This window comes from Panthera uncia, chromosome B1 (genome assembly GCF_023721935.1).
Source record: "Panthera uncia isolate 11264 chromosome B1, Puncia_PCG_1.0, whole genome shotgun sequence".
Taxonomy (NCBI): domain Eukaryota; kingdom Metazoa; phylum Chordata; class Mammalia; order Carnivora; family Felidae; genus Panthera; species Panthera uncia.
The window spans coordinates 60281666-60309530 of NC_064811.1; the positions used below are offsets into that span (position 1 = coordinate 60281666).

At 38.1% G+C, this 27865-nt stretch overlaps 2 protein-coding genes across 9 annotated transcripts in view; one reads left to right on the top strand and one right to left on the bottom strand.

Annotated features, from left to right (window-relative positions):
- The window catches only part of ART3 (ADP-ribosyltransferase 3 (inactive)), a 142465-nt gene that overhangs the window by 45385 nt on the left and 69215 nt on the right, over window positions 1-27865 (top strand). The window contains exon 1 of one of the 8 annotated variants that reach the window (XM_049630660.1): window positions 15768-15786. The exons of the other annotated variants lie outside the window; for them this stretch is intronic. The gene's annotated coding sequence lies outside the window, so the exon portion shown is untranslated. Of the gene's footprint in view, window positions 1-15767; window positions 15787-27865 lie in introns of those variants that run through there. 8 annotated transcript variants of the gene reach the window in all.
- On the bottom strand, window positions 8233-10217 carry CXCL11 (C-X-C motif chemokine ligand 11). The gene is made up of 4 exons (XM_049630668.1): window positions 10087-10217; window positions 9385-9511; window positions 9197-9269; window positions 8233-8969 (listed from the first exon to the last, which is right to left on the bottom strand). Exons 1-4 carry the CDS (start codon window positions 10145-10147, stop codon window positions 8928-8930), a joined length of 303 nt encoding a protein of 100 aa, XP_049486625.1. The 5' UTR covers window positions 10148-10217; the 3' UTR covers window positions 8233-8927.

Consider the following 27865-nt stretch of genomic DNA (forward strand, 5'->3'; position numbering starts at 1 on the left):
GTTTATGCTGGTCTTCTGGTGGAGGGGTTTGCTGAGCTGGTTCTCAGGCCAACTTGGCCTAATAAAGATGCATGCACAGGGTGCAGGGAGATGGGGCTTGGTGTAAGTGCCTCCAGCCTCCACTTGGGGATGCTGTGTTGCTCACTGAGGTCTGTGAGTGCTAGTGGGTGGGAGTGGGGAGGGTGGGGAGTTGGGAAGGGAACGGCATTAGCCCACTCTCCTCCCCAGAGATGGGAGTTTGTACCCACCGCTGTTCAGGAAGCCCTTCACAGAAGAGTGAACAATTTCCCCTTTTGTGTCCCCAGCTTCCATCAGATCCCTGCCTTCACCCAGTGTCCAAGCTATCTGCATGTTAGGAGGCACGCTAGTCCCGTGTTTTTTTCTTTTTTTTTTTCTTTTTTTTTAAATTTTTTTTTTCAACGTTTTTTATTTATTTTTGGGACAGAGAGAGACAGAGCATGAACGGGGGAGGGGCAGAGAGAGAGGGAGACACAGAATCGGAAACAGGCTCCAGGCTCCAGGCTCCGAGCCATCAGCCCAGAGCCTGACGCGGGGCTCGAACTCACGGACCGCAAGATCGTGAGCTGGCTGAAGTCGGACGCTTAACCGACTGCGCCACCCAGGCGCCCCCTGTGTTTTTTTCTTAGGCATGCACCTGGGTTTCAGAACTCCAAATTTTGGGGACCTGGCCAGGTTGGAACAGGCACTGATCCTCGGGGGGGGGGGGGGGGGGGGAGTGTCTTACCACTCTGCAGCTGGTGCTGGTTAGTCCAGAAAAGCTGTAGCAGCTTTTGCACAGGTGTTGGGGTTGATGGTAAAGCACAGCAAAGAGCTGGCATCAAGTTTGGTGCTTTCAAGCAGGTATCTCTGTTCCTATGCTAATTCGCACATTGGTGCCCATCAGCTCTTTTGTCTCCTGAAAGACCATGCCACTTCTCCCAGGTGCACTCCAGGAAGAGAAACTGTCTCTCACAGTGTGACTTAGGGGATCCTCAGATCACGTTGTCTGCTCTGGGCCTTTGCCCTCCTTCCCCACAGGAGCACCACTGTGCCTGTCAGGCTCTACCTGGTGGTGGTGCAGACTTTTAAAACTTCAGACTTTGAGCTCCACTGCTTGTTAAAACTTGGAATAATCAGGCTTTCTAGTTTTCCCAGTCAACAGTTTTTGGGAAATGTTTCTGTTATGCAATCCCCTGTGCTGCTTTCTGTTTCTCTTTCTCTCTCCTCTCAGAGATCAAGGTTCCTTCCCCTCCACAGTAGCCGCAATTCTTTTATCCCCAGAATCACATCTCCATACCTCCTACCTTCCACGATGTGACTTCTTTTCTCCCTCTAGTTCTTCAGTTTATTCTCACAGCATTCTTATCAGTTTCTTGGGTGTTGGGAATTATTGGCTATTTATCTAGCTGTGTTCAAAAGTTGAGGCAAGCATAGGGTCCCCCTACTGCTCTGCCATCTTAACTCCTCCTCAAACCCTCTCAGCATATTTTTTTAGATTCATCTACATAGTTGCATGAGTCAGTATTTTGTATGTCTTTACTGCGGCATAGTATTCCATTGAACAAATACACCAGTTGGTTTATCAATTCTCTTGTCAGTGGACACCTCATCTCTTTCGAGATTTTAGTTCTTACATATAAAGCTACCACAAACATTTTTGTAGAAATCTTTTTCTAGATGTATGCTTTCATTCTTTTTCATTCCTGTAGCAGAGCAGAGTGATTTTTTTTTTTTTCTCATACCCTGAGATCAAGACCTGAGCTGAAATCAAGAGTCAGATGCCTAAGCCACCCAGGCACCCCAAGAGGGATATTTTTAAAACATAAGTCACATGGCACTCCTCTTCTTATGACCCTCCAGCAACTTCTAGTTATGTTTAGAATTAAACCTAATTTTGTAACTGACTTTTTTAACGGAGTTCTCTGTGATCTGTCCCTTACCTATTCATCCGTCTTCATCTCATATTGTTTTCTCTCAGCTACTATACTCCAGTCACAGTGATTAGCTGTTTTCTTTATCTGGAATGCTTTTTCCTGTTTATGCATGGGTGATTTCCTTCTTGGCATTTGGAGTTGAGTGCCTTTTTTTAATTTTTAAAAAATATTTATTTAGTTTTGAGAGGCAGACACACAGAGCATGAACAGGGAAGGGGGCAGAGAGAGAGGGAGACACAGAATCCAAAGCAGGCTCCAGGCTCTGAGCCGTCAGTACAGAGCCTGATGGGGGCTTGAATCCACTAACCATGAGATCATGACCTGAGCTGAAGTTGGAAGCTTAACCGACTGAGCCACCCAGATACCCCTTTAGTGCCTTTTCTTAGCATACGATCTAAAGCAGCCATGATCTTACTTTAATTCTCTGCCTGGTATTTCTCTTTATCTGATATTTGGTTAGTTTTTTATTAGTTTAGTGTCTATTTCTCCACAATAAAATGTAAGGCCCAAAAGAGCAGGTACCTTATCAGTCTTATTCACAACTGCATCCCTAGCCATTTAGAATATCACCTGGCATATGGAAGGTATTCAGTAAATACTGGATAAGAAGATGGATAGATGAATGAATCTATACAGACTTTAAGAAACAACATAAATAAGAATTGTATGTCTTGAAAAAGAATTTCCATTGATTCAGATTTCTACATTAGGACATGGGTATTATTGATTTTTCTAGATTGAAGAACGAAGTTTAATTTAAGATTGTAATTTCCCCAGAAGTTAGTATGGATTCAAGTAGGTAGAATCAATACAAATATTCTCAGCTAGCTATAGTCCAGAGTCTTCATTCCAAGGACTATGGGGTAAATATACAAAGGGTGATACTCCTAAAAAGCTTCTTAAGTAAATGAAGGAATGCAAACTCTTCCGCGTACATTACATATATGGCCATGGATAGTGTTGGAGGAATAATGAGGAGAGTTGTGCTTGTTCTGATTGTTTGTGTACTTTATGTTAGTAATCAAGCTAATCCCAGGGGATATATCGATCCAGTGTCTGTTGTTAATGGTTGAATTCTAATTGCAAAGAGCAAAAATTATGAAACAGTATCAATAAAAGAAACTATGATCAGTGCCAATTGAGTGATTCAGACAATAAGTAATATAGAGGTTCATAGAAGAATGTACTCCTTATGATCAGGAGTGTTCACATGAATATTGTATTCATTTAGAAAGATGGCCAGGAAGGGAAAGCAGCATATGCAATTAGAGAAATGTCACAACAAATGACAGGAAGCCAGCCAACCAGTCAGGCTGGTTGGTAGAATCTCATGGGAATGGTAACACCTTTTTGGGATTCTGTAGGGCCTAGTTCTCAGTTTTACAGTCCAGAAACTCCCATTTTTTTCCTAATCATCCAGAGTAAAGAATTAATTTTGTCAAATAATTAGTTCAGTTGACCAAATCTACAGGAGACTAAGACTATTTATTTATTTATTTATTTATTTATAATTAGGATCTCCCAGTGACTGGGAATATTCAGTCTGGTATCCATGTCACTCTTTTCCAGTATCACGGTATCTAGAAAGTTGAATTAGCAATCAGAGTGTTGTCTGGTGAGCATAGAATCAAAACAAAGGATCCTTCTATTCTTGTTTTGAATGGGGATTTGCCTCAGGGGAGAGAAACTTTGTGTTATCAATATGAAGAAAAATTAGGGGAAAAAAATCAACCTTTTAGGGACAATAGCAAGCCAGCTCTTCTTGTTACATCCACAGCCAAGACTACATGAATCATTTGAATAAAAATCTAAATTACAGTTTTCCTTAAATTCATATTCCAGTTTTTTCAAAGCTTTGGATATATTCTCTTTCTTTGTATTCATTGATCTGAGTCCAGTTTTTATTTTTATTTATTTATTTATTTTTTTTTTAATTAATTTTTTTTTTTAACGTTTATTTATTTTTGAGACAGAGAGAGACAGAGCATGAACAGGGGAGGGGCAAAGAGAGGGAGACACAGAATCTGAAACAGGCTCCAGGCTCTGAGCCATCAGCCCAGAGCTTGACGCGGGGCTCAAACTCACGGACCGTGAGATCGTGACCCGAGCCGAAGTCGGACGCCCAACCGACTGAGCCACCCAGGTGCCCCAATCTGAGTCCAGTTTTTAAAGAAAACAAGAGTTAAGGAAATATTCTGTCTTTAGTTTCAGTTTCAGATGCTGCTGATTGATCTTTAATCCTCCAATTATGGCATCAGGCCAAAAGAAACAGAGCACTCTGACCTATTTGTTGTAGACCAAGAAAAAAATGCTTTCCGAGAAACCAGTGTGCTTAGAAGAAATTTCCTAAAAAAGTGAGCAGGAGTTCAGTGATTTCTGTAGACTTGGGAATTCCCTCAGTTGATGTATAATATTCCTTGGACAGTGTGGGAGAGGAGGGCATAGCTTTCCCTTTCATAGTTTTGATTGAACTCCCATAAGATTCTCTTAGCTGATGTTTGGTAATACTGGTTACACACTTTTAAATTATTTATATGTTTCCTCATTCATAGCCAGCATGAGCAAAGTGCAAAGTGGGTGGGTAGATCCTTAAAATCATCATGATTGGGAAGGCTGAGAATAACTTCTGTTTAGATGCATTTTAGACCATATGGTGTTTTGCTTTCTTCACACTTGATAGGATGATGAGATGGGCTAGACATTTAGATATATATAAATCTGCCTCTGACTTGCTCTGTTATCTTAGACAAATGTTACATCTGTATGCGTTTCAGTTTTCTTATTCTCAGGTACTCCTTGTAACACCTAACCCATCCACTTTTCAGGCTGTTCTAAAGATGACAGCAGATTAGAAGGGTATTTTAACAAATCTAAATGAGTTTTTCACCAGCCAGCGTTTCACAAATGTAGCCGCTCTCTGACCAGATTTCAGCTTTTCTCCCATGTGCAACAAATAGTATTTCCTTTCTGGATGATGAAGTTATTTGTGTTGTCAGATGTTTCTGTTAGTCTGCAGCTAAAGGTGTGACTCTCCTGTTAGAACTGGGGGTTGGAATCATGCAGCAGATACACTTAGGAAAGGGCTTATTTAGCTAACTTGTCTTACCTATTATAAAGAACACTGGGAATTTACAAAACAAGACAGAGATGCCCATTTTTCACTTCTTTTTTATTGTGCTGTAGGTCCTAGCCTGAAAAATTAAACAAAAAAGAGGAATTCATAAGAATGGGGGGGGGAGGAAGAAATAAAATTTTGCAGAGAAGATTGTCTGCATAGAATACTCAAAAAGAAATTTATTAAGTGTTGGAAGTAATACCAAAGTGGATAGGTAGAAGGTCAATGCATTATGCTTCCTTTTTCTTTCTTTAAGTTTATTTGTTTTGAGAAAGAGAACCAGTTGGGAGGGGCAGAGATAGAGGGGGACAGAAGATCTAAAGTGGGCTCAGAACCCGATGTGGGGCTTGAACTCACAGACTGTGAGATCATGACCCGAGAGATCATGACCCGAGCTGAAGTTGGACGCTTAACCGACTAAGCCACCCAGGCACCCCTAGATCCAAGTCTTAAAACTATCCAGGGAATTGATATAGAGGTCTCATTTCAGTATGGAAATTTATATAAGTTTATGATCTATATTTAAATCTATATGCTGTATATCTATATTATATATTATGTCTTTATACTGTATATATATTATATATCATAGTGTAAATATGTGATATAGATTATAGAGACTTATATACAAATATCTTGGATAACAGCTGACTTCTCATTATTGCTTGTGGGCACCAGTAAAAAAGCCAGTCATTTAGAGGGCTTGTTTGGTGTCAGGCACCCTGCTCTGCTATTTACTTTTCTGTCCATTCTCTGATCTTCTTTATGGTTGGCTCTTCGATATCAATGGGAAAGATACACAAATGATACATTAAAATCTTTTTTGTTTTTAAATTAACAAATACCTGATTATGATAATTTTGTAACAAATATTTTCATTTTTCAAATGTATAGGTGTCTATATAAAGTGCTGTATCAGCTGAGATTTTTAGTTACATGCAGAGAAACCAACACTGTTTAGCTTCAGGAGAAAACAAATTTAGTTGTTAGTTGAAGAATCTACAGAAAGACTGAAGAATCAGGCTTGGAAAATAGACAAAAATCTAAAGGGAACTAGGTTGCAGGAGGGACTATCCATAGTCATGCTACAGGAATATGTCTTAGGAAGCCATTATTCTGATTTACACTACTACTACTGTAACTTTAAATACTTTTCTATTGATAGTATCTTTGTGGTGGTAGCTGGAGTTCAAAGTCTGGGATCAGAGTGGTCTGGCTAAGACCTTGCTTTGGTTACTGGAAGGATCTTCCTTTGGTTTTCTCTTGGGCCTCCAACCCAGACTCCAGGGGTTTGAACCTAGGAAGGCCCCTTTAAAAAAAGGAGACAGTTGTTTTTCACAACTACCCATTATAATATAGTTCTTAACAATTCTGTGTGATGCCAGGTGACTGTATATTTCTTGAAATATAAGTTAAAAATTTTAAAGGCATTTTAATTTTTGGAAAACATAAGATTGTTTCTGTTTTAAGAAGGGTTGTGGGATTTTGGTAGAAAAAAAACTGATTTGGATTCTTTTCAAAGTAAAACTGTGTAGGTATCCCAAAATTTTAGGGTGTAAGCATGACTAAAAAAGTAGGTTAGGTGTTTTTCTAAGAAAAAGAATCCCAGATTACAGATCTTTTATCTCTTTTGTTAGGTTTATTCCTAGATATCTTATGTATTTTGGCACAATTGTAAATGGGATTGATTCCATGTTTTCTTTTTCTGCTGCTTCATTATTGGTGTATAGAAATGCAACGACAATATGGACGTTCCTCAAAAAACTAAAAATAGAACTACCCTACAACCCAGCAGTTGCACTACTAGGTATTTATCCAAAGGATACAGGTGTGCTGTTTCGAAGGGACACATGCACCCTAATGTTTATAGCAGCACTGTCAACAATAGCCAAAGTATGGAAAGAGCCCAAATGTCCATCGATGGATGATGAATGGATAAAGAAGATGTGGTGTATATACATATATATACAATGGGAGTATTACTCGGCAGTCAAAAAGAATGAAATCTTGCCATTTGCAACTAGGTGGATGGAACTGGAGGGTATTATGCTAAGTGAAATTAGAGAAGGACAAAAATCATATGACTTCACTCATATGTGGACTTTAAGAGACAAAACAGATGAACATAAGAGAAGGGAAACAAAAATAATATAAAAACAGGGAGGGAGACAAAACAGAAGAGACTCATAAATATGGAGAACAAACAGAGGGTTACTGGAGGGGTTGTGGGAGGGGGGATGGGCTAAATGGGTAAGGGGCACTAAGGAATCTACTCCTGAAATCATTGTTGTACTATATGCTAACTAATTTGGATGTAAATTTTAAAAAATAAAAAAAATGCAACAGATTTCTGTACATTGATTTTGTATCCTGTGACTTTACTGAATTTGTGTATCAGTTCTAGAAGTTTTTTGGTAGAGTCTTTCGTTTTCTATGTAGGGTATCGTGTCATCTGCAGATAGTGAAAGTTTGACTGCCCTCCTTGCTGATTTGGATGCCTTTTCTTTTTGTTGTCTGATTGCTGTGGCTAGAATTTCTAGTACTGTGTTAAATAACAGTGGTGAGAGTGGACATCCCTGCCTTGTTCCTGGCCATAGAGAAAAAGCTCTCATTCTTTCCCCATTGAGGATAATATTATCTGTGAGTCTTTTGTATATGGCCTTTAGTATGTTGAGGTATGTTCCCCCTAACCCTACTTTGTTGAGGATTTTTATCATGAATGAATATTGTACTTTGTGAAATGCCACATTATGGAAAGAGCCCAAATCCATCGACTGATGAATAAAGAAGAAATGGAATTATTTCTCAGGTATCCAGAGGAATGAAATCTTGCCATTTGCAATGGATGGAGCTGGAGAGTATTATGCTAAGCGACATAAGAGAAAGACGAATACCATATGATTTCACTCTTTTGTGGAATTTAAGAAAACAAATGAACCTGGGAGGAAAAAAAAAGGCAAAATGAGAAACAGACTCTTTAACTCTAGAAAACAAACTGATGGTCACCAGAGGGGAGGGGGGGGGGGGGGAGGCTAAATAGGTGATGGGGAGTAAGGAGGGCACTTGTGATGAGCACCGGATGTTGTATGAATCACAGAATTCTACACCTGAAACTAATACTACACTGTATGTTAATTAATTGGAATTTAAATTAAAAAAGAAAAGAATCCCAAAAACTAAAGGTGACTGCCAGACATTTGCATATATTTATTTTTCAACATTTTTTTGGTAGACAAAAGTGTTGTTATATTTAAAATGTGTCCAAAATATTGCTACAGTTTACAAGAATAGATAAAATACACAATAGACACACACACCTTTATTGCATTAAAACATCTCAATGAAAAGTTGCTGAAAAAAATCAAATTAAGACCAAAGCTACTAATTCAGTTATAAAATATTTGCACTCATACCAGTTTTCCTTAGCTTATGTTTTTAATAGTACATTTCATAAATTATAGCCTTTTATAAAATGGGAATATATATAAGAACTTCTTCCCTAGATATATATGTGCTGTATGATTTTAGGGTAAAAAATGGATTTGTATTAAAACTATTTGGGGAATGTTTATTACACACATGTATGCTTTTGACTTATAAGGTCTTCTTGAGTCCAGTAATGTTATGTCTCCATTGTAACTAAAGGTTGTAATATGGCAGATAGATCAAGTACAGAGACATAACTTCTAGAGACAGAAATGTTTTCATTGTCACAGAATAATTATAACCATCAGAACTCTGAGGTTCACTGATGCAGAAATGCATGAATGTACATTGCAACAGGCAGGAGAAAATCACTTTCCTCTTGTGGAATTCTTATCACTTCAGTTGTCACGGTTAAACTTGTTCTAGGTTTTCAAATTTTCTTTCCCAGGACTTCATACATCTTGATATTTTAAAAAATTCATTCTTTTAATTTTCTGAAATGAGAAAATGAGAGTTTTAAAAACATTGTGCTATTCTTGTTTCCAAGTGATTGAGGTGACATGTAAAATATATGGCAGGAGAGGGAAACTAGTCATAACCAAAGACCTCTTATCAAAATGCTTCACATAAAATCATAGCAGAATCCTATTTGCAGCTGTTTTTTCAAAAGATCTGTCGTGGATAAAACCAGTTATAAAATGGAATTAATCTGGTACCCTACCTTGATTATAATGTTTGCTTGCTTCGATTTGGGATTTAGGCATCTTTGTCCTTTATGTGCTTTCAAGGTGATACTGTTAAGGAAGATCCAAAACAGTCTTAAATTTTGGATGGAAAAACATAAGTAAAACAAAAACACAAAACAAAAAAGCTTCTACCACTGTCATATTTAGCGAGTTCATTACTTACATCACTTCTATTTTGTTACAGTTGTTACTTGGGTAAATTATGGTGGCTTTCTCAATATCTGCCACTTTCACTCCTTTTACTCCAGGGCCTATGCAAAGACAGCGTCCCCCTTTGAACATGGGGAAACCTAGAACAGATCATAGAATCAGTTACTAATACATCTGATTGCAGCAGATCTCTGTAGTTTATAATCCTGGTGAAAAACATAAGCAGGGTTTTCATTAAGGATAAAGATAGCAATTTGTCAAATAGCACTTGACACTGCTGTCACTGGGAAAGGAACTAAAGTCAGGTGTTGATTTTTCTCTTTAAATTTGTGAACAAACCACATTAAAGAATAAAGGGAAACATGAAGGTTTATTGGAGGTTAAGCTTATTTGCCTCTTGCTTTTAGGCTCAAGAATTTTTCCAGTAAGCTAATAACATTACTTCATATAAATCTTAACAGACATTTAAGATTATTGCTTAAGGCTCTTGGCAGATATTGTAGCCAAATCAAAAATTCCATGAAGTATATCATTTCTAGTTTCAATAATCATCTCTAGTGCCTTACATACTTCAAACATTTTCTGCCAAAGCAGTAGTAACTTCTAATGTATGAGGTTAAATAAAAATTGAATCTTTTAGGAAAAGATGGAAGAAAAGACATTTGAAGCACTAGAAAAGAAATTTATAGGTTAAGAAATAAAAAGTACCATATACCTTGAACAATTGTAGCACAGAATATCACCGCCAAGACTATAACCATGCCCTTCACACTCATGTTTGTCTTTCACTGCTGTTGCTGCTGCTTCAGCATTAGTACTCTTCTTGGAGGGAATAGAAATGCTGAACATGAAAGGCAGTTCTTTATCAGCATATGTAGGGCATTTTTATACACGTGCATTCCTCTTAGGGCAACAGGAATTCCCCTCCTTGAGTCATGGTGCTTTTTTGCTTCCATGAGTTTCTGTTTTGTTATTTTCTAAATATCACTGTCCTTTCCTATATGTTACAGTGCTGCAAGTAATAGGAATGTGAAAGCACTTTTTAAAGAGTAAAGAGCTATATAAATATAGAATAGGGGCACCCAGATGGGAGCTAGCCTTCTCAAAGTAGCATTTCCTAGAAATGTATTTCATTATGGAACTAACAACGAACAATGAATTCTGATTGCCATTCAGGAAGATTGTCTTCCTATTTTCAGTCTGTTCATCCTCCCTTCTTCACGTAACTGTATAAAAGAACATTTTTATTTTTATTTTTTTATCACTTTACTTTTGCTTTTAGGTCCAGATTCTCACCTGTAAGGGGTACCTTATTTGACATCAAATGACATTTATTTAACCTTATTTATATGCTGACTATAATTGCACATTTAAACAAGTGTCCCTGTACTTCTGAATTTATATCCATTTCTTTTTGCACATTTAACAGTTTTTACTTTATATATATTTTAGCACTGTTATTTACTGTATAAAGTTGTGGGACTTGTTGATTTAAAAAAAAATGACCGTCTTTTCTTATGTATCTTTACCTTTTCCACTTAAGCTTTCTAGAGCTTTTTGTTTTAAGTGGGTCATATATGCTGGGGTGCCTGGGTGGCTCAGTCAGTTAAGCATCCAGCTTTAGCTCAGGTCATGATCTCACGGCTTGTGAGTTCGAGCCCTGTGTTGCACTCTGTGCTGACAGCTCAGAGCCTGGAGCCTGCTTCAGATTCTGTGTCTCCCCTCTCTACCCCTCCCCTGCTCACTCTCTGTCTCTCTCTCTGTCTCTCAAAAATAAATACTAAAAAAAGAATAAATGGATCATATGCAGATACTTTAAAATGTCATACCTAAAGGACTTTTAATGGGTGAATTTAATTATTTAGTGGATAACTGGTTGTCTGTAAACTTTTAAAAATGCTTTCCTGCTATTTTTTGTTTTCTTTTTTCTAAGTTACAGTACAGTTAATAGTGTTCTATTAGTTTCTGGTGTACAATATAGTGATTAAAAAATTACGTACTTTTACTCAGTGTTCCTCATGATAGATGAATTCTTAAGCTTCTTCACCTATTTCACTCATTCCCCCCACTCACCTCCTCTCTGGTAACTGTCAGCTTGTTCTCTATAGTTAAGGGTCGGTTTTTTGGTTTGTGTCTTTTTTTTCATTGTTTTTCGTAAATTCCATATAAAAGTGAGATCATATGGTATTTGTCTTCTCTGGGTGACTTATTTCACTTAGTATTACACTTTTTAGATCCATCCATGTTGTTGCAAATGGCAAGATTAAGATTTCATTCTTTTTTATGGCTGAGTAATATTTTGTGTGTGTGTGTGTGTGTGTGTGTATCACCTTTATCCATTCATCTCTGGATGGACACTAGGGCTGTTTCTGTGACTATTATAAATAAGGTTGCATATATCCTTTTGAATTAGTGTTTTTGTATTCTTCGGTTAAATACCCAGTAGTGTGATTATTGGATCGTATGGTAGTTCTATTTTAAAATTTTGAGGAATCTCTTATTTTTTCCATAGGCACGGCAGCGGTTTGCATTCACAGATTGCCTTCTCAATTTAAATTTCTTTTCTTTAACGTTTTTTTTATGTGACTTGAAAAGAATACATTGTTTTACATTTTGCTAGTAATCTTTAAAATTTTTGTTACCTTTTCTATTTACATCAACTGTAAATAGTAGCTTATAGTTCCTCCTTTTGTAAGATGAGAATATAACCTAATTTTGTTACATAATCTGGGATATATAGATAGTTTAGTGTTTTCAGGTGATTATTTTTTATTATTGAGCTTCTTTTTTGAGAATTATCATTTACATTTTATCCTGAAATCACATACTTATTTACATATATTCCACATACAAAATTCTTTTAAAAACTAAAAATTTTTAAATTTAATCTTTATTATTTTCACAGTCTAATTTTTATTGATATAATTTAGATCTCCCAAAATTTACCTTTTTTAAAGTATACAGTTTAGCGGTTTTTAGTAAGGTGGTATATAATATCTGATAATAAAAACTATTTTGTTTTCATTCCATTAGTCTTGGCTTCAGGAGTAGATTTACTGGATTCGTCACTTACATACAACACCCAGTGCTCATCCCAATAAGTGCCCTCCTCAATGCCCATCACCTATTTTCCCCACCCCCCAACCCTCCACCCTAATAAACCTTCAGTTAATCTGTATTTAAGAGTCTCTTATGGTTTCCCTCCCTCTCTGTTTGTATCTTATTTTTCCTTCCCTTCCCCTATGGTTTTCTGTTAAGTTTCTCAAATACCACACATGAGTGAAATCATATGGTATCTTTCTCTGACTTATTTCACTTAGCATTAATACCCTCCATTTCCATCCACATTGTTGCAAATGGCAAGGTTGATACTATACATGGAAAACCAGAAAGACTCCACCAAAAAACTGCTAGAACTGATACATGAATTTGGCAGAGTCGCAGGACATAAAATCAGTGTACAGAAATTGGTTGCATTTCTATATACCAATAATGAAGCAACAGAAAGATATCAAGGAATTGATTCCATTTACAATTGCACCAAGAACCATAGTATACCTAGGAATAAACCTAACCAAAGAGGTAAAAGAAAACAACACTGAAAACTATAGAAAGGTTATAAAAGAAATTGAAGAAGACACAAAGAAATGGAAAAGCATTCCTTGCTCATGGACTGGAAAAACAAATACCGTTAAAATGTCGATACTACCCAAAGCAATCTACACATTCAGTGCAATCCCAATCAAAATAGCACCAGTATTCTTCTCAGAGTTAGAACAAAGAATCCTAAAATTTGTATGGAACCACAAAAGACCCCAAAAAGCCAAAGTAATGTTGAAAAAGACAGCCAATGCTAGAGGCATCACAATCCCAGAATTTAGCCTGTATTACAAATCTGTAATCATCAATACAGTATGGTATTGGCACGAAAACAGACGCATAGACCAATGGAATAGAATAAGAAAACCCAGAAATTCCTTGAGGCTTCTAATGTGTCACCTGTTATTTACTGCCTTTGCCTCCAGCTCATGTCTAACTGACTGCCTACTCTGTCAGTCCTTTCTTCTCTTTCTGTCATGGTTTGCTGGCTTTCTTCAGTGTTACATTTGCATTTCTTTTTATTTATTCTTTGCATGTCTATTACTGGATTTTGATTTATTGTTACCATTATGGTTGTATATAATCTTTTGTGCACATAGCTATCTATATTATGTTGATGATCTTTTAAGTTTGAAACCAATTTTTAGTCCCTTTATCCCCATGTTTTAGGTATATGGTGTCATATTTTACATCTTTTAATTTTGTGAGTTCCTTGACTGATTTTTTTAATAAAAATATTCATTTTTGCTGCTTTTGTGTTTCTTATTTTCATACTGTCATTTTGGTCTTTCCACTCAGAGTCCTCTTTAATATTTCTTTCAGGTCTAGTTTAGTAGTCCATGAACTCCTTTCATTTTTGTTTTTCTGGAAAACTCTTTATCTCTCCTTCTATTGTGAATGATAGCCTGGCTAGATAGTGTATTTTTGGCTGTAGATTTTTTCCCATTCAGCACTCATGTTAGGCTTGCCAGCTTTATGCTGAAAAATCACTGATAGAGTTAGGAGATTTCCCTTGTATGTAATTGTTTTCTTTGGTCTTGATGCTTAATTTTTCAACATTCTGCCATTTTAATTACAATATATCTTGGTGTGGATCTGCTTTTGTTGATTTTGTTGTGGGTTCTTGGTGCCTCCTGGCTCTGGATATTAGTTTCCTTCTCCCAGATTAGTGAAGCTAATAATTTCTTAAAATAAATTTTTCTGCCCCTTTTACTCTTCTTTTGGAAGAATGTTATTTTATTTTATCCATCAAATGTTATACATTTGATGGAATCACTGAGTTGCCTAAGTCTGTTCCACTTTGTAGATGTCTTTCTCCTCTTTTGTTCAGCTTGATTACTTTCCATTACTCTGTTTTCTAGGTCACTAATTCATTCCTGCTCTTCTTCCAGCCTGCTGTTCATTCCATCAAATGTGTTTCTCATTTCATTTAGTAAACCCTTTGTCTCTGTGTTATTCCTTCAGTAGCCATAATCACCATACTGACCTTCCCATGCTTGAGAGAGCCACTGCTAGCCATTTATCTTTCTTTTCCTTCTCAGAATGCCAGAAATAATGGAATCAGAATCTTGGCACACCTTGTATGAAAGATTACTGAACTCAACCAAAGTTCTGGTTTTAAAGGAAAGACATCTGAAAGATAAACACAAAGAGAAAAAATAAGCTTTGAGTTTCCAGTGATTGAAGATTTGAAAAATAGTTACAGTTCAGTTTACTTTGCTTCTTAACTATGCTTGTTCATCATCAGATACAGGCTATCTATTGTATCTTGTTCCTGGAGTTGAATGGTGGTTTTCCATTGTCTTAATTAAATTTATTGCAAAGGAGAGGGTTTCCAGGAATAGCTAAGCTACAGGTGATTTATTGAACTACAGCTTTTTCATTTTCTTGGAAATTAGTCAATTAAGATTTTGATCTACCATTCCTTGTCAGAAAGGAAGGCTAATGTTTACCTTCTTGGAATGAGAGTTATCAAATAACAATCATTATTTGCCTTTTAAAATCTGGCAAAGCATAGCATATAAATATTGTTTGTGTTTTTTAGGGCCAAATTTACTTGCCTTGGCATGTTACTTTTTGCCAGGTTTACTGCCAAGTAATTTTAGTAGGTTATAATTAACAAGTGTCAAAGAAACTACTTGATTTGTTTTTTCAATAATTCAGAAGGAAAAAAAGAATAGGGGTTTACAATGAATTACTTCCCTTTAAAATTAAGATAAAATTTAAAAACCTCAAATATTAAAATTTAGAACCCAGAAGAAGAGACAATCAAGTTCTATTATATCATTAAATAGATTAACCCTCTTTCCCATGTCTTCTGTACTCCTCACAGAATGCTGCCAGTAGCGTGTATTGGGCCGGGAGCAGTGGGTTGTACAGAGCAACTTCAATATCACCATAAACTTCAGAGAAATTATTTTTCTCACAACAAAGGCAGCTTTGTGCGTGGCCTTCAATTGGCCGCCTGGAAAATGACTGCAGTCTACAACTGCCAGGTCAGTGTGGATGTTCATGTTAATTTTCCAAGTTGGGAAACAACATGCCCTATTGTTAAGGGATAGAAACATGTGAGAGATTAGCAATGAACAACTACAAACAACTAACTGAAAAGTTTCATTCAGTAAGGGAAAATTGTGCAGTAGCTTTACTTATCATTAGTTTATTTCCATTGCTCTTCAGAAAAGTTGGAAAAGAGAAGAAAATAGATCTGGCTGGTATTATTTCAGGGCTGGTTGGAAAAAGAGTATTGCACAAGAGGATTGTTCCTGGAGAGATGAGTCCCGCATGTGCATGTTAGAGGAGCTATGTGTGTAAGGTATGAAGCTGCATTGGATTTATTTGTACTGCATATATTTTTTAGTAAGATAAGTAAAATAGCCATTTATAAGGAGCATTTTGGTACATGTGGCTTGCCAGTTGCAGCTAAAGGTTAGTCAGTGTAATGTTTTAAATAGATATAGACAAGACTATAAAAACAGAAGGACTGGAAGGGTATTTTTGTTACAAATATTTCTTAGATTATCTTGATACTTAGAATAAATGACTTTCTTTTGGAAAGGAAACAATTGTTTAAGAAAACAATTCTTAAATATTTAGATGGGCTGTGTATTATTTTTATTTTGTATATTATACTGAATGCCATTTTCCTTTTTTATAAAAAGCCAACAAAACTTTATTCTCATTTCTAAGATTTTCCTCACTTCTTGAAAGGTTCCATCTTAGAAACATATCTATCCTACCTTACTTTCTATGTTTCCTAACTGCCCTATTCTTATTTTTAATGTGGGGGTAGGTGAGCGCTCAGAGGTGTGGTTAGGGAAGCATGGCTCACTCATCAGCTCTAGTTCTGCCTTTCACCTTGAATCTGTAGCAGTTATGGGCTGAATAATGGTAACAGGATTGGCGATAGAGACCAAAACTGCTGTCATTTGTTGGATGCCTGCCATATGCTATGTATTGTACATAGTGTCTCACTAGTGCTCACAATAATCCTGCAAGAAAGGGTACTACCACTTGCTTTTTAAAGAAGAAAATGAGGCTTCAAGAGATTATGTAACCCTCCTTCAAAAATTTAACACATTTAGTAACACTTTAGTACTAAAGTTGCAGAGTTGAGACAACAGCAATGATAAAGCACACTTACGTTCCCTTCTTCTGTGATGGAAGAGGGGAGTGAAAGGCAATCTCAAAGGTCTGACTTTGTAACTCCTAGATACAGGCCACCTTTGAAAATAGAAAACTCCAAAGAAGATTGAAGTAGAAAACTAAGTATGGAACAGTTTTGAATAAATGGAATCTGAGAGTCCTGGTGAGAAAGCAGCTAAGAAAGCTTGAGAATGTCTAGAGCTCCATTTAATTTATGCTGTGAGACTTCTTAAAATTTCCCCTTTGTTAGTAATGTTTATCCTCTATTTCTCCATCATGGGTAGTAGTAGTGACCCTTAGAAAACTTAAGTACAACTGATACTTACTCCAAGTATAGAGAAAAAGGAAAGAAGCCTATGTTCTTTTAACAATTAGCTGAGATGGACAGAAACTCTGGTTTTAGGTAGTAAGTAGCTAATGTCAGTGCAGTAGGCCATTCTTCGCCATTTGAGCCCTGTTTCCGAACCCTCAATTTTGGCAATATGTTCAGAGCCTCTCAGGATGTGAGAGCCTCTCAGGATGTGAGAGGCTCTGAACATATTGCCAAAATTGAGGGTTCGGAAATAGGGTTCAAATGGCGAGGAATCCAAGAGTTATGGAAAAGAGGCAGTTTTAGAGTAAGTGGAGAGCAGTCCTGGGAATTGCTAACAACAAGTATTATTACTTAACAGCAGCCGAATAATGAAATGTTGAATGTATTTAGATAGACCAGGAAAGAGACAGAGTTCCTGTTGCCCATCAGGTTGGGGACAGAGTGAATAAGACAGAAATGTATTCCTGACATTTTGAGACCTGTAGTATATTTCTCCCTAGAAAAATAATACATATTAGATTAGTTGGATTTCTAGGCTAGTCTGCTAAAGTAGAGTTACTTCATAAGCCTGCTAAAATAGAATTACCTCTTGACTTGAAATATAGACCCTGTTGTGGGGGAAAAAAAATCATCTTGATCGAAAATAATGAGTCTTCAGGGTGCTTGGATGGCTCAGACGGTTGAGCACCTGACTCTTGATTTTGGTCAGGTCATGCTCTCATGGTCGTGGGATTGAGCTCCTCATCGGGCTCTGTGCTGACAGCCTGGAGCTTGCTTGCGATTCTCTCTTTCCCTCTGTCTCTGTCCCTTCCCTGCTCGTGTGCACGCGCTCTCTCTGAATAAACATAAAAAAAAATAATGGGTCTTCAAATGAATTTTTGAATTAAGTTCCACTGATAAGTGGAGAACTACGTGTAAATTAGAATTAAAGAAAATGTAGTCAAACTTTGGGAAGTTTTCATGGTTTATAGATATTCATTAACATGATAATTTACTCTTAATTTTTATCAAATCAAAAATAATAGTGACACTTTTGAGTAATACTGATCAGTTATTTTATAGAATGTTTCACAATTTTGGCTTATTTTTATGTCAATGAGGTTATGCATTTTTTGGCAAGAAAACTGGAAAATGTGGTTATGTGTTTCTCAGTGTATCATATAAAGGAATTCATAATGTTAATATGTTTTATTACTAGTAATACTCATTTTAATCATTTTGTTAAGTTTGTGTCTGCCAGGAAGAACTGCCACAGACTGGGGCAGATTAAGAAGAAATAATGAAATACAGTGTGGGTCTTGGATAGGATCCTAGCAGAAAGGACATTGGTGGAAAAATCGGTGAAATTATTTCTTCAGTAAAGTGTGTAGTTTAGTCACCAATGTTCATTTTCTTTTCCTGATAACTGTACTGAGGTGACATAAGATGTTAACAGTGGGAGAAGAAGAGTGAGGGAGATAAGGATACACTGTACTATTTTTTCAACTTTGTAAAAGTCTAAAATTAACTCAGAAGTTAAAAATAGTACCTAATACTTACATAGTGCCTACTATGTACCAGACTATGCATCTGTTTACTCTTTGATTCCTCTCAACAACCTTGGGAGGGGAGCTATTATTATGCCCAGTTGGCAGATAAGCAAACTGGATACAGAGAGGGGCACCTGAGTGGCTCACTTAGCTGTCTGACTTCTGCTCAGGTCATTATTTCAGTTTGTGTGTTCAAGTCCTGCATCGGGCTCTGCGCTGACAGCTCAGAGCCTGGAACCTGCTTCAGTTTCTGTGTCTCTGTCTCTCTCTGCCCGTCTCCTGCTCGCACTGTGTGTCTCTATCAAAAATAAACATTAAAAAAAAAAAAAACAAAACAACTCGACACAGAGAAGTAAAAAACAAGCCCAGTGTAATGTGGTTATTAAGAGGTCACATAACGATTCAAGAGGAAGGGAAGATGGCGGCGTAGGAGGACGCTGGGCTCACCGCACGTCCTGCTGATCACTTAGATTCCACCCACACCTGCCTAAATAACCCAGAAAACCACCAGAAGACTAGCAGAATGGAGTCTCTGGAGCCAAGCGAAGACGAGAGGCCCACGGAAGAGGGTAGGAAGGGCGGTGAGGGGTGCGCGATACACAGACTGGCGGGAGGGAGCCGGGGCAGAGGGGCAGCCGGCCGGCAAAGCAGAGCCCCCGAGTCTGACTTGCAAAGGCAGAGGGGCTGGACGGAGTGTGTTCTGACAGCAAGCAGGATTTAATATCTGTAAGGTTATAAGTTAACAGCTCTGCTCGGAGAGCGGGAGGGCTGGAGAACAACGGGAGGGAGAGTTGTTGAGCCCCGGAGGGAGAGTTGTTGAGCCCCGGATGGACGACAGAGTTCAGCTTGGCGGGGAACAAAGGCGCTCGCCAGCGCCATCTCCCTCGCCCATCCCTCAGCCAAAATCCCAAAGGGAACCAGTTCCTGCCAGGGAACTTGCTTGCACCGAGCAAACACCCATCCTTGTGCGTCTGCGGATCCATCCCTCCAGCGACAGGTCTGACTCCCTCCCGGTGCCACAGGGCCCCTCCCATAGTGGATCTCTGAAGGAAAAGCAAGCTGAGCCTGCCCCTCCTGCCCCTGTGCACCTTGCCAATCCACCCCAGCTAATACGCCAGATCCCCAGCACCACAAGCCTGGCAGTGTGCAAGTAGCCCAGACGGGCCATGCCACCCCACAGTGAATCCCACCCCTAGGAGAGGGAAAGAGAAGGTACACACCAGTCTGAGTGTGGTCCCAGCGGTGGGCTGGGGCAGACATCAAGTCTGACTGTGGCCCCGCCCACCAGCGCAGGTTACTCCAGACAGCACAGAGGAAGAGCCCTGCAGTTCCGCACCACTCCAGGGACTATCCAAAATGACAAAACGGAAGAATTCCCCTCAAAAGAATCTCCAGGATATAGCAACAGCTCACGAACTGATCAAAAACGATTTAAACAATATAACAGAAAGTGAATTTAGGATAATAGTCATAAAATTAATCTCTGGGCTTGAAAACAGTATAAATGACAGCAGAGCATCTATTGCTACAGAGATCGAGGGACTAAGTAACAGCCAGGAGGAGCTAAAAAATGCTATTAATGAGCTGCAAAATAAAATGGAGAGGACCACAGCTTGGATTGAAGAGGCAGAGGAGAGAGAATAGGTGAACTAGAAGATACAATTATGGAAAAAGAAGAAGCTGAGAAAAAGATAAAAAAATCCAGGAGTGTGAGGGGAAAATTAGAGAACTAAGTGATGCACTAAAGAGAAATAATCTACGCATAATTGGTATTCCAGAGGAGGAACAGAGAGGGAAAGGTGCTGAAGGTGTGCTTGAAGAAATAATAGCTGAGAACTTCCCTGATCTGGGGAAGGAAAAAGGCATTGAAATCCAAGAGGCACAGAGAATTCCCTTCAGACATAACTTGAATCGATCTTCTGCATGACATATCATAGTGAAACTGGCAAAATACAAGGATAAAGAGAAAATTCTGAAAGCAGCTAGGGATAAACGTGCTCTAACGTATAAAGGGAGACCAATAAGACTCGTGACGGATCTCTCTACTGAAACTTGGCAGGCCAGAAAGGGATGGCAGGAAATCATCAATGTGCTGAACAGAAAAAAATATGCAGCCGAGAATCCTCTATCCAGCAAGTCTGTCATTTAGAACAGAAGGAGAGATAAAAGTCTTCCCAAACAAATAAAAACTGAAGGAATTCATCATCACTAAACCAGCCCTACAAGAGATCCTAAGGGGGATCCTATGAGACAAAGTACCAGAGACATCACTACAAGCATGAAACCTACAGACGTCACAATGACTCTAAACCCATATCTTTCTATAATAACACTGAACGTAAATGGACTAAATGCGCCAACCAAAAGACATAGGGTATCAGAATGGAGAAAAAAACAAGACCCATCTATTTGCTGTCTACAAGAGACTCATTTTAGACCTGAGGACACCTTCAGATTGAAAGTTGAGGGGATGGAGAACTATTTATCATGCTACTGGAAGTCAAAAGAAAGCTGGAGTAGCCATACTTACATCAAATAAACTAGACTTTAAATTGAAGGCTGTAACAAGAGATGAAGAAGGGCATTATATAATAATTACAGGGTTTATCCATCAGGAAGAGCTAACAATTATAAATGTTTATGCACTGAATACGGGAGCCCCCAAATATATAAAACAATTACAAACATAAGCAACCTTACTGATAAGAATGTGGTAATTGCAGGGGACTTTAATACTTCACTTACAACAATGGATAGATCATCTAGACACATGGTCAATAAAGAAACAAGGGCCGTGAATGATACATTGGATCAGATAGACTTGACAGATATATTTAGAACTCTGCACCCCAAAGCAACAGAATATACTTTCTTCTCGAGTGCACATGGAACCTTCTCCAAGATAGATCCCATACTGGGTCATAAAACAGCCCTTCATAAGTATACAAGAATTGAGATCATACCATGCACACTTTCAGACCACAATGCTATGAAGCTTGAAAATCAACCACAGGAAAAAGTCTGGAAAACCTCCAAAGCATGGAGGTTAAAGAACACCCTACTAACGAATGAATGGGTCAACCAGGCAATTAGAGAAGAAATTAAAAAATATATGGAAACAAACGAAAATGAAAATACAACAATCCAAACGCTTTGGGATGCAGCGAAGGCAGTCCTGAGAGGAAAATACATTGCAATCCAGGCCTATCTCAAGAAACAAGAAAAATCCAAACACAAAATCTAACAGCACACCTAAAGGAAATAGAAGCAAAAGAGCAAAGACAGCCTAAACCCAGCAGAAGAAGAGAAATAATAAAGATCAGAGCAGAAATAAACAATATAGAATCTAAAAGAACTGTAGAGCAGATCAATGAAACCAAGAGTTTTTTGAAAAAATAAACAAGATTGATAAACCTCTAGCCAGGCTTCTCAAAAAGAAAAGGGAGATGACCCAAATAGATAAAATCATGAATGGAAATGGAATTATTACAACCAATCCCTCAGAAATACAAGCAATTATCAGGGAATACTATGAAAAATTATATGCCAACAAACTGGAAAACCTGGAAGAAATGGGCAAATTCCGAAACACCCACACACTTCCAAAACTCAATCAGAAGAAAATAGAAAGCTTGAACAGACCCATAACCAGCAAAGAAATTGAATCAATCATCAAAAATCTCCCAACAAATAAGAGTCCAGGGCCAGATGGCTTCCCAGGGGAGTTCTACCAGACGTTTAAAGCAGAGATAATGCCTATCCTTCTCAAGCTATTCCGAAAAATAGAAAGGGAAGGAAAACTTCCAGACTCGTTCTATGAAGCCAGTATTACTTTGATTCCTAAACCAGACAGAGACCCAGTAAAAAAAGAGAACTACAGGCCAATATCCCTGATGAATATAGATGCAAAAATTCTCAATAAGATACTAGCAAATCGAATTCAACAGCATGTAAAAAGAATTATTCACCATGACCAAGTGGGATTTATTCCTGGGATGCAGGGCTGGTTCAGCATTTGCAAATCAATCAACGTGATACATCACATTAATAAAAGAAAAGATAAGAACCATATGATCCTGTCAATCGATGCAGAAAAAGCATTTGACAAAATTCAGCATCCTTTCTTAATAAAAACCCTTGAGTAAGTCGGGATAGAAGGAACATACTTAAACATCATAAAAGCCATTTATGAAAAGCCCACAGCTAATATCATCCTCAATGGGGAAAAACTGAGAGCTTTTTCCCTGAGATCAGGAACACGACAGGGATGTCCACTCTCACCGCTGTTGTTTAACATAATGTTGGAAGTTCTAGCATCAGCAATCAGACAACAAAAGGAAATCAAAGGCATCAAAATTGGCAAAGATGAAGTGAAGATTTCACTTTTTGCAGATGACATGATATTATACATGGAAAATCCGATAGACTCCACCAAAAGTCTGCTAGAACTGATACATGAATTCAGCAAAGTTGCAGGATACAAAATCAATGTACAGAAATCAGTTGCATTATCATACACTAACAATGAAGCAACAGAAAGACAAAGAAACTGATCCCATTTACAATTGCACCAAAAGGCATAAAATACCTGGGAATAAATCTAACCAAAGATGTAAAAGGTCTGTATGCTGAAAACTATAGAAAGCTTATGAAGGAAATTGAAGAAGATATAAAGAAATGGAAAAACATTCCGTGCTCATGGATTGGAAGAATAAATATTGTCAAAATGTCAATACTACCCAAAGCTATCTACACATTCAATGCAATCCCAATCAAAATTGCACCAGCATTCTTCTTGAAGCTAGAACAAGCAATCCTAAAATTCATATGGAACCACAAAAGGCCCCGAATAACCAAAGTAATTTTGAAGAAGAAGACCAAAGCAGGAGGCATCACAATCCCAGACTTTAGCCTCTACTACAAAGCTGTCATCATCAAGACAGCATGGTATTGGCACAAAAACAGACACATAGACCAATGGAATAGAATAGAAACCCCAGAACTAGACCCACGAAAGTATGGCCAACTAATCTTAGACAAAGCAGGAAAGAATATCCAATGGAAAAAAGACAGTTTCTTTAACAAATGGTGCTGGATAGCAACATGCAGAAGGTTGGAACTAGACCACTTTCTCACACCATTCACAAAAATAAACTCAAAATGGATAAAGGACCTGAATGTGAGACAGGAAACCATCAAAACCCTAGAGGAGAAAGCAGGAAAAGACTTGTCTGACCTCAGCCGTAGCAATTTCTTACTTGACACATCCCCAAAGGCAAGGGAGTTAAAATCAAAAATGAACTATTGGGACCTCATGAAGATAAAAAGCTTCTGAACAGCAAAGGAAATAACCAACAAAACTAAAAGGCAACCAACTGAATGGGAAAATATATTTGCAAATGACACATCGGACAAAGGGCTAGTATCCAAAATCCATAAAGAGTTCACCAAACTCCACACCTGAAAAACAAATAATCCAGTGAAGAAATGGGCAGAAAACATGAATAGACACTTTTCTAAAGAAGACATCCGGATGGCAAACAGGCACATGAAAAGATGCTCAACGTCACTCCTCATCAGGGAAATACAAATCAAAACCACACTCAGATACCACCTTACACCAGAGTGGCCAAAATGAACAAATCAGGAGACTAAAGATGCTGGAGAGGATGTGGATAAATGGGAACCCTCTTGCACTGTTGGTGGGAATGCAAACTGGTGCAGCCGCTCTGGAAAACAGTGTGGAGATTCCTCAAAAAATTAAAAATAGACCTACCCTATGACCCGGCAGTAGCACTGCTAGGAATTTACCTAAGGGATACAGGAGTGCTGATGCATAGGGGCACTTGTACCCCAATGTTTATAGCAGCACTCTCAACAATAGCCAAATTGTGGAAAGAGCCTAAATGTCCATCAACTGATGAATGGAATAAAGAAATTGTGGTTTATATGCACAATGGAAGGGGAAAAAAAAAAAGGTTAGAGTGGGAGAGAGGCAAAACATAAGAGAGTCTTAAAAACTGAGAATGAACTGAAGGTTGATGGGGGGTGGGAGGGGGGAGGGTGGGTGATGGGTATTGAAGAGGACATCTTTTGGGATGAGCACTGAGTGTTGTATGAGTGTCAAACCAATTTGACAATAAATCTCATATATTGAAAAAAAAGGTCATTGGGGCGCCTAGGTGGCGCAGTCGGTTAAGCGTCCGACTTCAGCCAGGTCACGATCTCGCGGTCCGTGAGTTTGAGCCCCGCGTCAGGCTCTGGGCTGATGGCTCGGAGCCTGGAGCCTGGAGCCTGTTTCCGATTCTGTGTCTCCCTCTCTCTCTGCCCCTCCCCCATTCATGCTCTGTCTCTCTCTGTCCCAAAAATAAATAAAAAACGTTGAAAAAAAATTTTTTTTATTTTTTTATTTTTTTTATTTTTTAATATATGAAATTTACTGTCAAATTGGTTTCCATACAACACCCAGTGCTCATCCCAAAAGGTGCCCTCCTCAATACCCATCACCCACCCTGCCCTCCCTCCCACCCCCCATCAACCCTCAGTTTGTTCTCAGTTTTTAACAGTCTCTTATGCTTTGGCTCTCTCCCACTCTAACCTCTTTTTTTTTTTTTTTTTTCCTTCCCCTCCCCCATGGGTTTCTGTTACGTTTCTCAGGATCCACATAAGAGTGAAACCATATGGTATCTGTCTTTCTCTGTATGGCTTATTTCACTTAGCATCACACTCTCCAGTCCCATCCGTGTTGCTACAAAAGGCCATATTTCAGAAAAAAAAATTTTTTTTTTTAAAATAAAAAAACAGGTCACATAGCTAGAAAATGTCTATGTTGGGGTTTAAACTGAGGCGTTTTGGATCTGGAAATTCATTGCATCATACTGGCTTTCACTGTGCACCTATGCATGTGCACAGATTTCCCCCTACCCTGTTTGTCTTCCCACCCCTGTATGTATGGTTTAAGACTAATTTATAAAGAGATGAGTTCAAGATGGCCATATAGGAGGATCCTGAACTCACTTCCTCTCATAGACACAACAGATTTACAACTACATATGGAATAATTTCCTCTAAAATAAGACCTAAAAACCAGAGGAACAGAATCTCTACAACAAAGGATAAAAGGTCAGCATTGAAACAGGTATGAGAGGCAGAGACACAACCTCTCAAAAAAAAAAAAAAAAAAAAAGAAAAGAAAAGAGAAAACAGACCATAGGCAATCCACAACCAGGAAGGATCTGAAAAATATGGAACTTTTCCTTGAGAATCAAGGATCTGTGCTGCATATCAGGCACTGTAGCTTTCATAAGAGAGATGAATCCTCAATATGCCTGGCTTTGAAAATCAACATGGATTATGTTCAGGAAAACCGCAGAACTTTAGGGAATAGAGAATTTACTCTTAAATAGCTTGTACATAGATTCACTCATCCTTTGACCCCGTGCTAAAACACCAGTTTGGAAAGCACCTAGATTATAAGTGAAGAACATCTACTTAATTAATCTTAAGGTGTCTGCCTGAGATGCAGGAACTTGTTGGGATTCTGCTGACATGGAGACACTTATAGGTGCCATTTTTGCAATCTTATTCTAATATGCTGGTGCTAGCCCTAGTGGTTGCCATTTGGAACTCTTTCTCTAGCCTGTGGGTCCAGGAGGGTACAACCCGCACTGCAGCCTTGCATCACAGCCAGACCAGTGAGAGCTCCAGCCACCCTCATGTTGTCGCCCCACCAAGGTAGGTGGGTGTGCACAGTTCCCACAGGGGGTGTCCCTACAGTGTTTGGCACAGGTGGCCAGAGGATATACCACTTCTGAGTTTCATGGGATATCTCCTACACAAAACTACTTCAGGGCTGGGAGAGTTAGCTGATTTGCCTAATACAAAACACAAAGGCAAAATGAGGAAATGGAGGAATATCCAAATGTGAAAGAATAAGACAGAACTTCAGAAAAAGACCTTAATGAAACAGGTAATAAATCTGCCTAATAAACAGTTCAAAGTAACAGTCATTAATATGCTCTAAACTTGGATAAGAATGGGTGAACACAGTGAGAGCTTCAACAAAGAGAAAATGTAAGAAATTAACAAACAGAACTTACAGGGCTGAAGAATACAATAACTGAAAAATTTACTAGAGGGGTTCAACAGCAGATTGTAGTGAAGCAGAACATATCAGTGAGCTAGAAGACAGAGCAGTGGCACTCATCCACACAGAGCAACAAAGAGAAAAAAGAGTTTTGAAAATAGTGAAGATACCTTAGGGGCTTTTGGGACAATATCTGGAGGAATAACATTTACATTACAGGGATCCCAGAAGGAAAAGAGAGATAGTGCCACAAAACTTACTTTAAGAAATAATGGCTGAAAACTTCTCTAATCTGGGGAAGGAGACAGACATTCAAGTTCTGGAAGCCCACAAAGTTCCAAATAGGATGAATCCAAAAAGATCTACACCAAGATACATTAATAATAAGAATTGTAAAAGTTAAATAGAGTCTTAAAAGCAGCAAGAGAGAAACAACTTGTTGTGTACAAAGGAAATTCCATAATGCTATCAGCAGATTTTTTTTAGCAGAAACTTTGCAGACCAGCAAGGAGTGGGATGACATATGAAAAGTGCTACAAGGAAAAAACTTCCAATCAAGAATTCTTTAACTGGCAAAGTTATCATTTAGAATTAAAGAGGAGATCTGATGCGTTTTCCAGATAAGCAAAACTAAAGGTGTACATCACCATTAACTGGACTTACAAGAAATGTTAGAGACTTCTTTAAACCGAAAAGAGATGACACTAGTTAGTAACAAGAAAACATACAAAAGGGTTGGAATGGAAAAGGTAAATATATAGTAAAGATAGTGGAATAACTTATAAAGGAATTATGAAGGTTAAAAGACAATAGTAGTAAAAGTAACTAAAACTACAATAATTAGTTAAGGGATACATAAAATAAAACGATGTAAAATGTGACATTAAGAATATAAAACATGGGGGGTGAATAAAAATGTAAAATTCTGGAGTATGTTCAAATTTAAGCTCCTATGAAAACCAACTGTTATATACATAGTATGTTATACATGAACCTCATGGTAATCATAAGCAAAAACTTATTGTAAATACACTAAAGAAAATGAGAAAGAAATCTAAATATAACCCTGAAGAGTACCATCAAATCACAGTGGAACAGGGGTGTCTGGGTGGCTCAGTTGGTTAAGCATTTGACTCTTGATTTTGGCTCAGGTCATGATCTCACAATTGGTGAGATTGAGCCCCATGCTGGGCTCTGCACTGACAGCATGATGCACATGTGTGCATGCTCTCTCTCAAAATAAATAAATATACTTAAAAAAATCACAAATGAAGAGAGAGAAGAAGGAAGGAATAGAGAGGAACTACAAAAACAACCAGAA

Coding starts and splice junctions, on each gene's coding strand:
- CXCL11 (XM_049630668.1), bottom strand. CDS start 10,147: ATGAGTGTGAAGGGCATGGTTATAGTCTTGGCGGTGATATTCTGTGCT. Junction 9,512..10,086: donor CTGTGCTACAATTGTTCAAG/GTATATGGTACT, acceptor GATCTGTTCTAG/GTTTCCCCATGTTCAAAGGG. Junction 9,270..9,384: donor TGTAACAAAATAGAAGTGAT/GTAAGTAATGAA, acceptor CTTCCTTAACAG/TATCACCTTGAAAGCACATA.